Source organism: Python bivittatus, unplaced genomic scaffold (assembly GCF_059951505.1).
Source record: "Python bivittatus isolate LINGU-HERP-01145 unplaced genomic scaffold, Pbiv_v1 ctg000220_np1212, whole genome shotgun sequence".
NCBI lineage: Eukaryota > Metazoa > Chordata > Lepidosauria > Squamata > Pythonidae > Python > Python bivittatus.
In genome coordinates, this window is record NW_028277048.1 from 2201493 (window position 1) to 2214834 (window position 13342).

Genomic DNA, 13342 nt, shown 5'->3' on the forward strand with positions numbered 1-13342 from the left:
TGTACACATTATTTTTATGTGCCAATTGCCCCTGTTCCTGGGTCAGGGAGCCCTACTTACAGCTACCTCTCATCTGGACTATGCAGCATACTTTATATGGGGCTGCTGTTGAAGTGTACTGGGAAGCTACAGCTGGTCCAGAAGACAGCAGCATAAGTAGTAATGGGTGCACTTTGGTAACTCCAGATAACATAACTACTGTATGAGCCACAGTGGTTCCAGGTGCAATTCTAAGGTACTGGTGGTTACCTATAAAGCCTTACATGGCATAGGGCCTGGATATTTGTGGGATCTTCTGTCTCAAATTATCTTTGTTCATCCTACAATAAGTGACAGAGTTGGCATGCACCAGGTCCTATCAATTAAGAAGTTTCACCTAACAGAAGCCAGGAGGCATATCTTCACTGTCACAGCACCTGTCCTGTGGAACAGCATCCCCCCCTGAAATTTGGCTGGTGCTGACTTTGTTGGCCTTTAAGAAGTTCTGAGGAGTCAATCCATTCACTGGCTCTTCTTTCCGCTGCGGGCATCAGCTCCGCTCTCATGGAGCTGTCTTCAATGGCAGACTGAAGACGGCTCCATGAGAGCAGAGCTGATGGCCGCAGCAGAAAGAGGAGCCAGTGAATGGATAGCTCCTTGGAACTCCTCTCCGGATCAAGGAGAGGACTCAGATCATCCACAAGTTTGCTCCATACAGAGGCTCAGCCGTGAACAGACTGCAAAATAGCAATCTCTGGTGGGTTTGAGAACTCTGGGAGCCAGGGGAAAATCATCCAGCCTAAGCTGCGGTTTGGTTCCTTCAAACAAACACTGGGTTTGCCCACTTCCTTTCTTAACTACCTTAGGAAATTGCTTGTTATTGATCTTTTGGATGATAAGAACCTTCTGAAGGCAAGTTTCATTATGCCAGGAGAGCTTCCTTCTATCCTAGATGAAAGAAGTTTCATGTAAGTTTGAGGATTAAAAGGAAAAGTTTTAATTTCTGGAAAACAGGAAAGGAGAGACTAGTATATTGTTTTTTGAAAGTTGAAGGGCCAGGCAAATATTTCCTGTGGATTATTTAAAATTTTATAAAAGTATATATGAAGATTTTGAAATTAACTGTAAGAAATCTTCCCGTGGGAAAGTTTTGCTAATTGGAAAATAAACTTATGATAAGAGGGGACTTTGAAAGTTGACTAGAGGGAACCAAAGAGAACTAAGGATTACAATTAAATGAGAAGAGACCTATCAGTACAATGGAGCAATATTATCTGGCTATAGAAGAAATTAAGGCTGTCTGGGAACAATGTACTCAGAAATTACTTTCAAGATTGTCTGCCACTATAAAAATGTATCTAACAGAGGCTACAGAAGAGAAACAGATTTTACTGGACAAAACAGAGACTGAGGCTCTTGAATGTGGATTTTAAAATGGATTTTTAAAAAATGCCAGACTACAAGAGCGATATGGAAAAAGATGATGTGGATTTGAAAACGGATTTAAAAGTGACATATCATAAGAGTGATATGGGAAAAGATTCCACAATGGATTTACAAATGAAACTGGCTGATGTTTTAATAACTAAAGGGGACATACAAATAATAAATCAGAAGACTGACATGGATAGCCTTCTAATCTTGGATTTACAAAAGGGATGTGTTAAACTACTGAAGCTGTTCCTGAGAGGAGACAAAGAGAAAATGATAAGAAATAACTTGTGAGATATTACTTGATGGGATTAAAGGTCAAGCTTTTAAAAAGTAAATGGAAGGACTATAAAGTGAATTAATTTGATCAGGGTTAAAATACATATGTTGTGGTTTTTGGTACCTATTAATGGAATTTCTTTTTAACAGGACCAAATGATGTGGCTTTGAAGATTTGTTTATAAACGGGGAGAGATTTCTTTTACTTTATTCCTCAGAGAAAGTGATAAGTTGGAATACAAAATGGATTTATTGATTAAGGTTAAAAAATATGTTATCTCTGGTAGTTAATGGACTTTTGCTGAATAGGACTGAATGATGAGTTTTTACAATTTGTTTATTGATAAGAGATGAGATATGGGAAAAAGAGTTTATTATTCAAATATTAGAGAAGATGTTAAATTACTGAAGTTGTTTATACTTGTCTGGAGGGAGGAGGGAGTCATTTTTTATATCTCTCCTTTTCTTTTTTCCTTTTCTTTTTTCCTTTTCTTTTTTTTTCTCTTTGCACTTTTCTTTTTCTTTACTTCACTATTTATGTTTCTCTTAGTTTGTATTAGTCTTTTATCTTTGTATTTGTAAACTGTAATAAAATAATTACACAAAAAAGAAGGCCCTGAAGACTTGGATCATCCCCCAGGCCATGGTTGTACATAGATTGTGTCTACTTCTCAGTGCAATATATTTTGTTTTATTGTTTTATCATTTTCCTTTGTATTTGACATTTTCAACCCAGAGTCACTTGGCAAGTGGGTGGCCATATAAATTGAATAAATACATAAATAAATATTTTGGAGTCTTTTCATCTGATTCCACTCACCACTGGGTTGAAAGTCTGCAAATTCCAGAGGGGACAAATTCCAGAGTTTGCTATTCCATTGACCTGGAATTAAAAAGTTCAGTGGAGCAAACTGTCCAAATGAAAATGGCAACTCCAGGAGACTCCTCCTCCTCCTCTGGTTACAGAAGCAACATTCTCATGGGAACAGAGATTATGGCACATTTGGCACCATCATTGCTCCTGTTCCTGCCATTTTGTTCATCCTGGGATCAGAATGGTCTTTCTGAGACAAAAGAACAGGGGATTCCACTTCCATTGCATGTCCATATAAACCAATAGGACTAGCTAGATTCAGAGTTAAAGTACCTTTATCTCATTGCCTAAAATGGCCTTCCCCAGTCCAGTACAACTCATCTGTAACTAAGCTGGGGACTCAAACCCTTTTGCCTTTTTGCTCCTGTAAAGGAAAAATTGTATTTTGAAACTTCCTTTCTGGAAATAGCAGGTCTGTGTACACTTTATTGTTAAGGCCACCATGCTTAATCACAGGTGTGGGAAACTCCAGGGGCTGTTCAAATGTAGTTCTCAGTAGCTCCAGCCAGCATAGCATCAGCCTTTTCCTGATATTTTAGTCTGCTACATACAAGGAGCTTTTTACAAAAAAGAGCATACAAAAAATAGGCCAAACCCCTTCTCACCTGCAGTGCAAAGAAGTACAGTCCAAAATGTTACCACCTCATTCTGTGTCCTCCAGAGGTCTTAATTTACAACCTCTCCTAGCAGCAGGGAATGGCAGGATAATGCCCATTATTCTTACTAGCACATCACTGGATGATGGGCTGAGAAGACGGGACTTTTAGGCTCGGCACCTGAGGGGCACCAGTTTGGAGAAGGCTGTTGTAGGAAGCCTAATAATAGCATTTTCAAAGGGGGCGTAAGTGTGAGCTGGGTGATGCCCCTGGTTGATAAGCATAAGGGCAACCGGATAATTTCAGCTAAGTCTAACCTGGTGTCTAACCCACCTGGAATTACATGTGTGAGAAAGCAGACCTCATTCATATTCTGCTCCTTTGGGCTGAGAAACCTTTGTGAAAGCCACACTTGACTTGACTTGACTTGACTTGACTTGACTTGACTTGACTTGACTTGACTTGACTTGAGTGCACAGGCTAGAGTAAATAAACGATTTGATCCATTCTAAATGACAAGTTTTGCATGTAGTGCTAGTTGGTTTTCTGCACATGGATTTATTCGAACCACAGAATTTGGTGCTTCTGCTCCTGAACTGGTGTTACTGGATGATAGCACCCATTGGAAATAAAAGGCCTACTGCAAGAAGAGCAATGCAGCAACCATTGCTTAAAGAGTTTTCTGTGTGGGCAGGCAGGCATACACAGAGCATGGCTGGTGTGTGTCTCCTTCAGTGCAGTTACTTCATCCTTAAATTTGAGTTAATTTAGAGATGGCCAGTGAGGAATTTGGTTTCAGCTCCAGTGGGCTGAATCAAGCCAAACATCTTAGATGCACGTGATATGAGAACAACACCTCCAGTAGCATATTGCTGGGAGCAGAAGTCAGAATGGATGGATCTAGACCAGAAGCTCTGAGAAGTAGGTTGTGCTTGGCAATTTTGGCCCTAAATTATTCTTACCATCTGCCTCCTTTTCTTTGTGGGCTTGTAGCAGCCCCTTCGCCAAAGCATACCCTGGGGAGTTAGGGGCAGATTGATGAAGGAAGTGCAAAATTTTGTGCAGACTGGGGTACTCTGGGGGTTCCCAGAAATCCACAGGGTGATCCTGTAGCCAGTGGTCCAATACCTGGAGTACTGCCCTGCAATCCAAAGAGAAATGCAGTCAGCTCCTGACCCCATTCACCCCAAGCCCTGGGGCTACACTTGTTCCACACAAGCTACCCCTGGCCCTCAACTGTCCCTACTGTACTCCACTTTAATCATCTCACCCAATAATGTTGCCCTTCCCATATCAAGGTTCACACTAATCTGGCACCTAATGTTTTTCCTGCATACTCCCTCTTATAAGACTCCCCCCCTTTTCCCCCCAAAGACATAAAAGGAGATTGTTAAACAATAACATCTCCTCTGCTTCTCCTCCTCCTCCTCCTGGAAGTAGGATTATATTTCCCTTTTCTACTCAACCAAACTGTCAGAGGCAGAATGTTCTTTTCAAAAAAATGTCTTAATTACTATAGGTCTTCCTTTTGCAGTGGCAGGAGACCTATCACTTATCCCCTATGGAGCATCCATAATTTAGACTTGGAGCAGCTAGAGCTAATGGTTCAGGACTAGTTTTTAGACACAAGAAATCCTTTAAAACCCCTGGGTCAACCATTAGTTGGAACTATTTATATGGGTCTACACAATGTGGTACGCATAAATCACTTTTCTTCAATCTGAATTCCCTCCAGTTGTGTGAACTCCCATAATTCCCCATTCAGCATGGCCACTGCTAAGAATTCTGGGAGTTGAGATCCACAAATATGGATGCATCAAAGGCAGGGTGGATTCACACAACATGCCAAGTCAACAGTAATAAACCACCTTATTGCTCATATGATGTGTGAACCTGATAGTTTTGGATCCTGGAAGAAGCCTGGTGGATTATTCCCTATGGCTGAACATTTAGGATTGAATTGTCCTGAAATCATGCTATCTTTTGCTACCTGCTGTTTCCTGGTATTCTTTTGTACCATATGCAATGAGTCCGTGCTTAGATTTCTATGAAGATACACTAAGTTACTGTAGCATGAAAGAGTCAATCTACAGGGAAACTGCCAGAAGCAGCAGCAACACAGCCTGTATTTCTATTTTGCTGCCCTGCCAAGTTCCTAACTCAAACTTTCCCTGGAGGTCTGATTTGGGAACCTCCTGTGTTCTCCAGCCATCTACACCATCCACCCCATACCCAGTGGCTCACTTGTCTGGTCCCAGAGGCAGCAGCAACTCCAGCACCTGCATGGGAGTAGCAAAGGCCTGATAGGTGGCCAGGAAGCTAGATGTGTAGTCAAGGTCACCCTCCTTGTTGGCTGTCAGCAGCCATTCCACCAGCCGGGGGAGTGTGGCAGCCCGCATTGTCCGCCTCTTGCAAGTACGGTACTGGACAAAAGGACATTCTGGGGTGCCTGGGTGGTCCTGCTGGGAAAGGGGTAGACGTGAGATAATAGGCACAGACAGAAAGTTCAGGCTAAGTCATGCAGCAGCACTACTCTTAAGTATAAATAATATACTCAAAGGAATATATTTAAAACTCGCCAAAGCAAATGGTGGCACCTTGGCTGATCCCAAAGGATTAAGAAGAATGGGACTTGTACTTAAGTAGGAGACTACCAGCAAATCTCAGGGTAGTAGGCTAGACTGGGAAATTAGAAATATACCAGGAGGAGACACAGAAAACCCATTTCTGTACTGCTGCCAAGAAAACCACATGGTTGTGTTCAGGGAGTTACCACGATCGGTTCAAAGGCCCATCTAGTCCAGCATTCTCTCCTCTGAGTGGAGGATCATTGAGGCCTTGGAAGTCCAAAGAATAGTAAGAAGGCAGCAGCAACTTTCCCAACAACTGCTACTGAGATATAGATTGCATCAGATACTGTTGGTATCATGTAGTCATCAGGACCACTGGCCACTGAGTGCCCTTGTCCTCCAGCTAACATTAAACCTAGGGGTAACCTCCCATCACTTCAATGGTATGACAAACTTTTTAAAATATTTAAAATAAAATTAACTGCATGAAAAAGTGCCTGATTTTCAGTGGATTATATTTTCCTTTTGATCTCCACCAATTTCCTTCCCTTGCGATAAAAAAGGAGAGGGCCCGGTCTTCTTTGGATTGTAGCAGCACCTACCAAGGAAGATGCTCCGCTGGCTGCAGGCTCTGCCTTCACTCGCTCAAGGGCGACGCTGTAGATGGCTCCATCTTCAGCCTCTTCTCCCCACTGCTGTAGGGGGGTCTGGTGAAAGCGAGAGAATAAACCAGAGCAATGCTAGGACCAGGGTTGGCAGGTTGCTCAAACAACGTGGCTATGACAGGACGGGGCAAGAGCTAAGCCTGGAAAGACATTTTGGATGCCAAAAACCACTAATATGTTATTCTGGAGTTTCCACCACTTCACTGCCTCAACTGAAGAAAGAAATCAAATGACTCATGTGCATGTGCACATACACACACACCCCCTCACACACACAGAGGTTTGCATGTTGCAAACCAATGCAGTAGTCTCCAACCTCATCTTTGTTTCCAACAATGCCTTGGTTTCCATGAAACCCAGAGGCATTCTTAGAAATTAAAAATGACAGGAAATGTGGTGGTCCACCAGAAAAAAAGACAAAGGTGAGTTGCAAAGGGCCATAATGAAAGTCTTAAAGAGCAGGACCAACTCAGTGGGGATTAGGTGTGGGGAGCATCTCATTTGTTTGGCTGATAAGTGTGTATTTTGTGAGAGGGCCCATGACATGCTCTCAAACCCTTTCCTGCTTCAGAGGGGTTAGCAACCCCAACCTTATTTTACTCAAAATCATTGTAACATCATAGTGCTATATTTTTTATTAGTCTTAGTCATTTTTAGCACATTGGGAGAAAAGCTAAGACATAAATAAACCCATAAATAAACCTGGAGATCTGTTTATGAATAAGAGAAAGAGGGAAGATTTGTCAGCTAAGAAAAAGGTCATCTATGAAGCCTTGATGAATCTGTCTTTGGAAGCAAATGACCTGATCTACACCTCCTAAATGAAGCTGCAGATTAAATGGAATTAACCTCTGGATTTCATATGTCTCCAAATGTTGTGATGGGGTTCTTAATCAAAAATATGTACCAAGACCTATATAAAAATAATATATATTTAAAAGGGAAATATTTTTAGAAAAGTGTATTTTGTGAAAAAAATATTGACATGCAAATTTAAATATGTATTAAAATATGCTTTGATGCATTATATTTTTAAAAATCACATATCAATGGGGCAATCTGATAATAATATATTTATTCATGAACATTTAAAAAGAACTGTCATGGGCTAGAAATAGACTAACTCATCTATCCCTAATTAATGTACTGTATAGATTATTTTTCCAGTTCCCAAAAAAAGGGGGGGAGCAGTTAAAGGGACAGTTAAACATAGTTTCCAGAACCCTAACAGATACGCTTTCATACCCTTTAGAGTGAGTGCACAAATACAAAGATGCACTCACATACCCACAATCCCAATGGATGACATCCATAAAGGGGAATGTGGAGGTGAAAAAAGTGTCTCCCCGGTTCACCCCTGGCCTGCTCACTTCCACTTCATGCTATGCTGCTAAGGGAGCAGATGTCTGAGGAATCACCCAGGAGCTGTTATTATTATACTCCTGGGATCAGGCTGATCCTGCCCACGACCCATACAGTACTTGACTGGAGGGAGATGCTTTGTGTTTCTATAGTTTCCTTGTCCTTCCTCTGCAAATAAGCTGCAGGTGCTAAGGAATGTATACAGTATGTAAGCACAAGGCAGCCCACAGCACATCATTTGATCTCAGGGTGTAGCTTTGTCCTCTGGAGGAGCTTGGAGTAGGAGACACAGCTATGGGGACATCAATTAGAATTCATGCCTCTCTCTCTCTCTATTCCCTTTTTCCTTTGCTGAGACCCCTTCCACAAGAACTGAGATTAGAAAAGAGTTCCCTTTAAAATAAGCCCAGGGGAGCGTCTCAGGACAGTGGAATAGAGGGGAACCCACCCTTCCTGCCTTCGCTACTAGCACTGTGCAATCTTGTTCAAAGTGTTGGGAGCAGAGTGCTTTTGAGTCTATGAGCCCTGTTGTAGAGGCTTACTCCTCCCAACCACATAATTTCTCTGCCACCTTCAGTCCTGGATACCACCCTTAAGGGATTCCAGACAGCTGGCTTTGGAGCCTCTTCCCTTGAGCAGAGGGGTCGAGAAGGCAGAAGCCTATGGGACTAAATAAACCAGTCCTTTGAGTGATCTAAGGATCCCTCTTCACAGATTTTCAGCTCCCTTCCTGACCTGGAATTCCTAATCTTACAGAAGCAACAGAAGTTTGGATATATAACTACAGAGAGGACTCATGGGTATGGAGGGATAGGTATTTACTGTAGGTAATGTTTTACATATTAATGATAGAGGAATTTTAGCTGCACCAGAAGCCACAGGTTAGCCAACACATTCTCCCCTAGACTGTTCACTGAACACAAAAAACTGGGTAAAAATAAATCATGGTTAACTCATTGTAAATATGGTACACAAGTCTTGTGATCACAGTTTAGATTTTTAATTAAGAGCTGATGGTTACATTTCAGAGGGATGAAGATCCTTTGTTTAATGTTCTTTACAAATTAAACCTTTCCTTCAGTAAGTACCACTGAGTTGGGTGAAATTTATTTTACATTACTTTATGTTAACTACACATAGGATATAGTTATTCCCATAAACCATGAAATTATATTAAAAGTTTGCTTAATTTGGCTGGCTTTGTTTTATTTTTAACCAACATATTAGCTTTGCTGAGTAGAGAGCAATTATAGAGAAGCTGAATATCAATACTGTATTTAGTGGGTATATAGTTATGGATTCTTAGGGACAGGGTTATGGAACTGTCACGATGAGTTCTTCATTTCAAAATGTATCACTCAGCCACTCTGAAGCTTTCAGCAGCCTTTATGTCAATTAAGTTTCACCAGCTGCTTAATATATGCATTTTATGCCGATGTTTAGACATGCTAAGAAACTAACTAGTTTCTCTCCAGGTGTTTGTCGATACATGGTTAAGTCATTTTGGTGAAAGGAATATCACAGAAGTCTTTCCTTTCACCCCTGGAATGAAATCTGTACACAGGCGTCCCACAGTCCTCCTTCACACCAGATGTGCATAACTGTGTAATTCCCCCTTCAGTGGGAAAGCCACCACCAAAGTACACAAGTATTCTGCCCTCTTGACCTCTGGATCTCCTGATCCAGTTACTGCTGTTTCACTCCCGTGACCTTCCTTGACATTTCCTACAGAGGAGAGCCACCGGACCGGTCTGGCAAGAGGTGGGAATGTAATACTACCATCATCTGCACACTAACTGGTGCCAGGCACCGGGCAGGGCATGTTTGGGCGCATGCAGGTATCCTCCAGTATTGGCACAAAAGAAAAGGGCTGCATCTTTCCTCTCTCCCCACAAAGCCGCCCGCCTCTATTTTCTCTATTAGCTGGAATCACTCTACAAAGTCACAAGGAAAGTACATAAATAAATTGACCAAGATATTGCTCAATCTTTCTGTCTCAGATTCTCATATGTAAAATACAACCTACCTATTGCCTAATATTACCAACTTTGAGTAATTGCTTTACAGATAAGAATGTTGACATTAAGTGTTTTCATTAAGCCAATACTGCCATGTATACGGGGAGGAAACGTATGATCCTGCTCCCAAATATTGGAAAAACTTTTGTAAATTCTCAAATATTTCCCCTTATTATATTAATGCACATCCCAATTCTCTCCCCTTTTTTCTTTAAGTGTGTGCCTTTTTTGCATGTTGAAGAGAAATGTTTACCCTTTTCCCTGGATTCGACACTTGCATTTGTGCACTCACTCTAAAGGGTGTGATGGTCCATGTGTGTGTCTGAAGTGAATTACAAGAAGATGAAAGCAAGGGATCAGAAGCCAGGTTTCTAGGTTTAAGATGATGGTGATGATGGATTTTAATCATTCCCCTTTATAATAGTTGGTGCTTAATTCATGACCGGAGGTCAAAATTCCTGGGCACTTCCAACTTGCGATACATAGCATCAGCCAGCCATCACTGTAGTGATAAAAAGCTGTCTCCATCATTAGTGACATTATCACTAATATTAATATCATTCTATAAATTGTTTGTGCAAATCCTATACTTCATACAGAGTCCGGAGGAGAACCTTCCCTTGCTCAGTCAGTCCTGCTCTTTAACTATGGGGCGACAAGGGAGAAGGGGCTAGCCAGCAGTCGTGCCTCTCATTGGAGGCATCCATTCACTGCAATCTTTGTCCAAAGGTGAGCCCCAGAGAATACGCGGGGTCGCCCCTCAGGTCGCTAAGTTTGGGGCTGCCGGCCGAGGGGCCTTCCTTAGACGAGGTTCATACCAGCCCCTGCAGATCAATTAAAAAGGCACTGCGAGAACTAAGAGGAGCCGCCTCCTGAGCTCGCCTTAAGGAGGGTGGAAAGACCCTGAAAAACGAGACAACGGATGGACAAGCACCATCCTCCGGGAGTGCGAGGGCGATCAGTCGCAAAATAAGACCCACCGATGCCTGGGACTCGTTAAGAGTTGGCAAAAGAGGGAGGTCACCCGGCGAAGCGTCGCGCAACCCCGGAGGGAGGAGGAGCTGCCCGGGTCGAAATGCCTTCTCCCTCCGAGGGAGCACCGCCTCGCTGTTCTCCTGCTGCGCCTGAAGAGGCCCCTGAAGCCGAATGCCGCCCCCCTCGCCCTCCTCCAAGACCCCGGCGCGTACCATCGCGATCTCCGCTTTGCCCATCGGCTCCTCGGGGACGCTCGGCCGCCGCTGGCCCGCCGCTGGCCGGGAGCAAAGTGGGCGCACACCAGCGGCGCTCGCCCTGTGGGAGGGCGGGACTGAGCCTCTGCCCCTCCTGACGACTTTTCCAGCCGGCCCTCGGGCTCCACCGAGGTGGCAGCAGCCCAGCCGACTGCCACGGCCGCGGGTGGGCAGCCTCTTGCAACGGACGGGAGTCTGCCCAAGTTTGGCTCCTGCGCTTGGCCCTTGAGGATCAGGTCCGGGGGGCCCGGTCGAGGCGCGCGCGGCCTCCTTCTCGCTCGTCGGGAGATGGAAGGAAGGAGCTGGACTACGAGCGCCTCGTAAAACGGCGCCTTTTCTCCCTTGCTGCCTCTCTATTTGGCACAAGCCTTACTTTTCGGCAGTTACCCACCAACCCGGGTTTCATTCGGACGTTGACAAAAAGGCGTGTCCGCAGCTGTCGGAGTCCGGTCGTTTCCCTTCCTGAACGCCAAACAAGACGGGTACCTGGGCTGGGCTGGGCTGGGTTGGGTCACAGCCCCAAACCGACGATGAGTAACGGAATGGCCTCCTCCTTGGCCAGGCCCGAGGTTTGTGGAGGAATCCTTTCAAGCCACGGCTCAGCCCCACAGGAACGCCCTCGGGGGTCACTCTCGGCCCTCGAAATCCCCGTGTCTGCCTTTCTGAGGCTGAGACTATCCTGGCCCTGCCCTCCAAACGAAAGGATTCTGCTAGATTTTCCCAGGTTCTGTGCAGAACCAAAACAGAAAAAACAGGGACTGGATCTCCCATTAGGCTTCATCCAGAAGGAAGTTGGAATGCACCACTCTGCATAGCAGGGTGAACAGCAAACAGAAAAGATGATGCACTTTTGTGAGAAATAAAAGTTGTTACAAAAGAAATTCCTGACTTACACTCGCATGTTAACTTGAAAGTAAAATGAGCCGCACAACTATTCGGGGAGGGGGCACAAGAACTTGATGTGTTGGGGGTCACACTTAAAAAACAAAACGAAATATAGCCAAGATGAAAACAAATTTTAACTTTGATTTTAATTAAATCTCAACAACGTTCAGTGTCTCAGATTGTGGCCCGTGGGTTTTGGGGCTGATTTCCAGATGAGCTAGATCCATCCAAAATATATATAAACTGGCAGAAAAAACTGCAAAAGAGGCTATCAGGAAGTGGAAAATTACTGCTACAGTGAGTTTCGTATATGCCTGCACAAGATTGTGATCTATGCTTAGGATGTATGCTTCAGATGACTGCGCCAGCATCAGCATAATCTCCCCCCAACTCACTCCCACCCCTCCACCAAAAAACCCATACCAAATCAATCTTCTAATGCAAGCAAAGCAATTGTATAATTTAGCCCAAAGGCCGTTGAAAGATACATAATGCATTCATAGTCCCAGTCCAAATTCAGTTATTGTTCCTTGGAAGAACTGAAGTGCTGAAGTTTTTATAGTTCTCCTGCAGTATAGAAATTTAGGAAGTTGAAACTGATCAGATTGCTGTGACGAATAAAAAGAGCTCATATTTTGTCTGGATTCACACATAGACTAAGCTCTGGTTTGTTTTAGCCATAGTTTGTTGAACGAACTACAGTTGTGGGATTATGGTATATTATAAACCATAACTTACAAACTATAGTGGTTAGGTTTACCCAGCATGCAAACCAGCTGAGGCACATTCTTCACCAAGACTTGGAGTGAAAATGTCCACACAGAAATTTCTCATGTAACTGAATTATTGGGAGCTGTGAATGGGTGTATAAATATAAGTTGCTTGGTGCTGGATGGGACCTTCCCTAATACATTTCTTCAGATGCACAAGCCATGGAATTGGGTGCATTTCATTGGAATAAAGACAGTTTGCTTGTATATTAGGGCACAATCGGGTTTCTAAATTTCCCCAGTGTATCCCTACTTTATGCCCTGCAAATTGCTTTTATTCACTGCAATGCCAGTCCAGCCCTCAGCATCTTCCTATGTGTCTTTCTCACTTCTTCCTCCCTAGACCTTTCCTGTAAGGCATTTCTATCACTTTCTCCCTAAACCGTGTCACCGGCTTTAGCTCCTGCCCACGTGTGAAACACCAAATAAGCTTTCTGTTTATATATCCTTGCTCCTCCTTTTCATGGATTACTAGAGGGGAAGAAAATACAAATTCTGCCAAAGATGACAATGCTGTTTAAATAACTTTGTGCTGAAGAGGTGAGGAAAAGGAAGCTGAAAAGGAGAGTGCAAGGAGACTGGAGCTAGAAGTTAGATTCCCTCCAGGAGCTGGGATAGCATATGAAAATGAAGCATTTACTTCTTGCAATAATTAAGCAACTACAAGTACGGCAGGCACCAGAT

General features: G+C 43.4%; 1 protein-coding gene across 6 annotated transcripts in view; it reads right to left on the bottom strand.

The window, feature by feature from the left end:
- RGL3 (ral guanine nucleotide dissociation stimulator like 3) overlaps window positions 1-11861 on the bottom strand; it is a 29756-nt gene extending 17895 nt beyond the window's left edge. For 3 of the 6 annotated variants that reach the window (XM_088137638.1, XM_088137636.1, XM_088137634.1), the window contains exons 1-4: window positions 10962-11861; window positions 6332-6436; window positions 5404-5621; window positions 4122-4300 (exon numbers count right to left, since the gene is read on the bottom strand). In XM_088137638.1, coding sequence (XP_087993764.1) covers window positions 4122-4300; window positions 5404-5621; window positions 6332-6436; window positions 10962-10985 — 526 coding nt within the window. In that variant the 5' untranslated portion in view covers window positions 10986-11861. Of the gene's footprint in view, window positions 1-3492; window positions 4044-4121; window positions 4301-5403; window positions 5622-6331; window positions 6437-10961 lie in introns of those variants that run through there. The other 3 variants (XM_088137635.1, XM_088137637.1, XM_088137639.1) reach the window with 3 other exon arrangements.
- Window positions 11862-13342: the final 1481 nt, after the last annotated feature.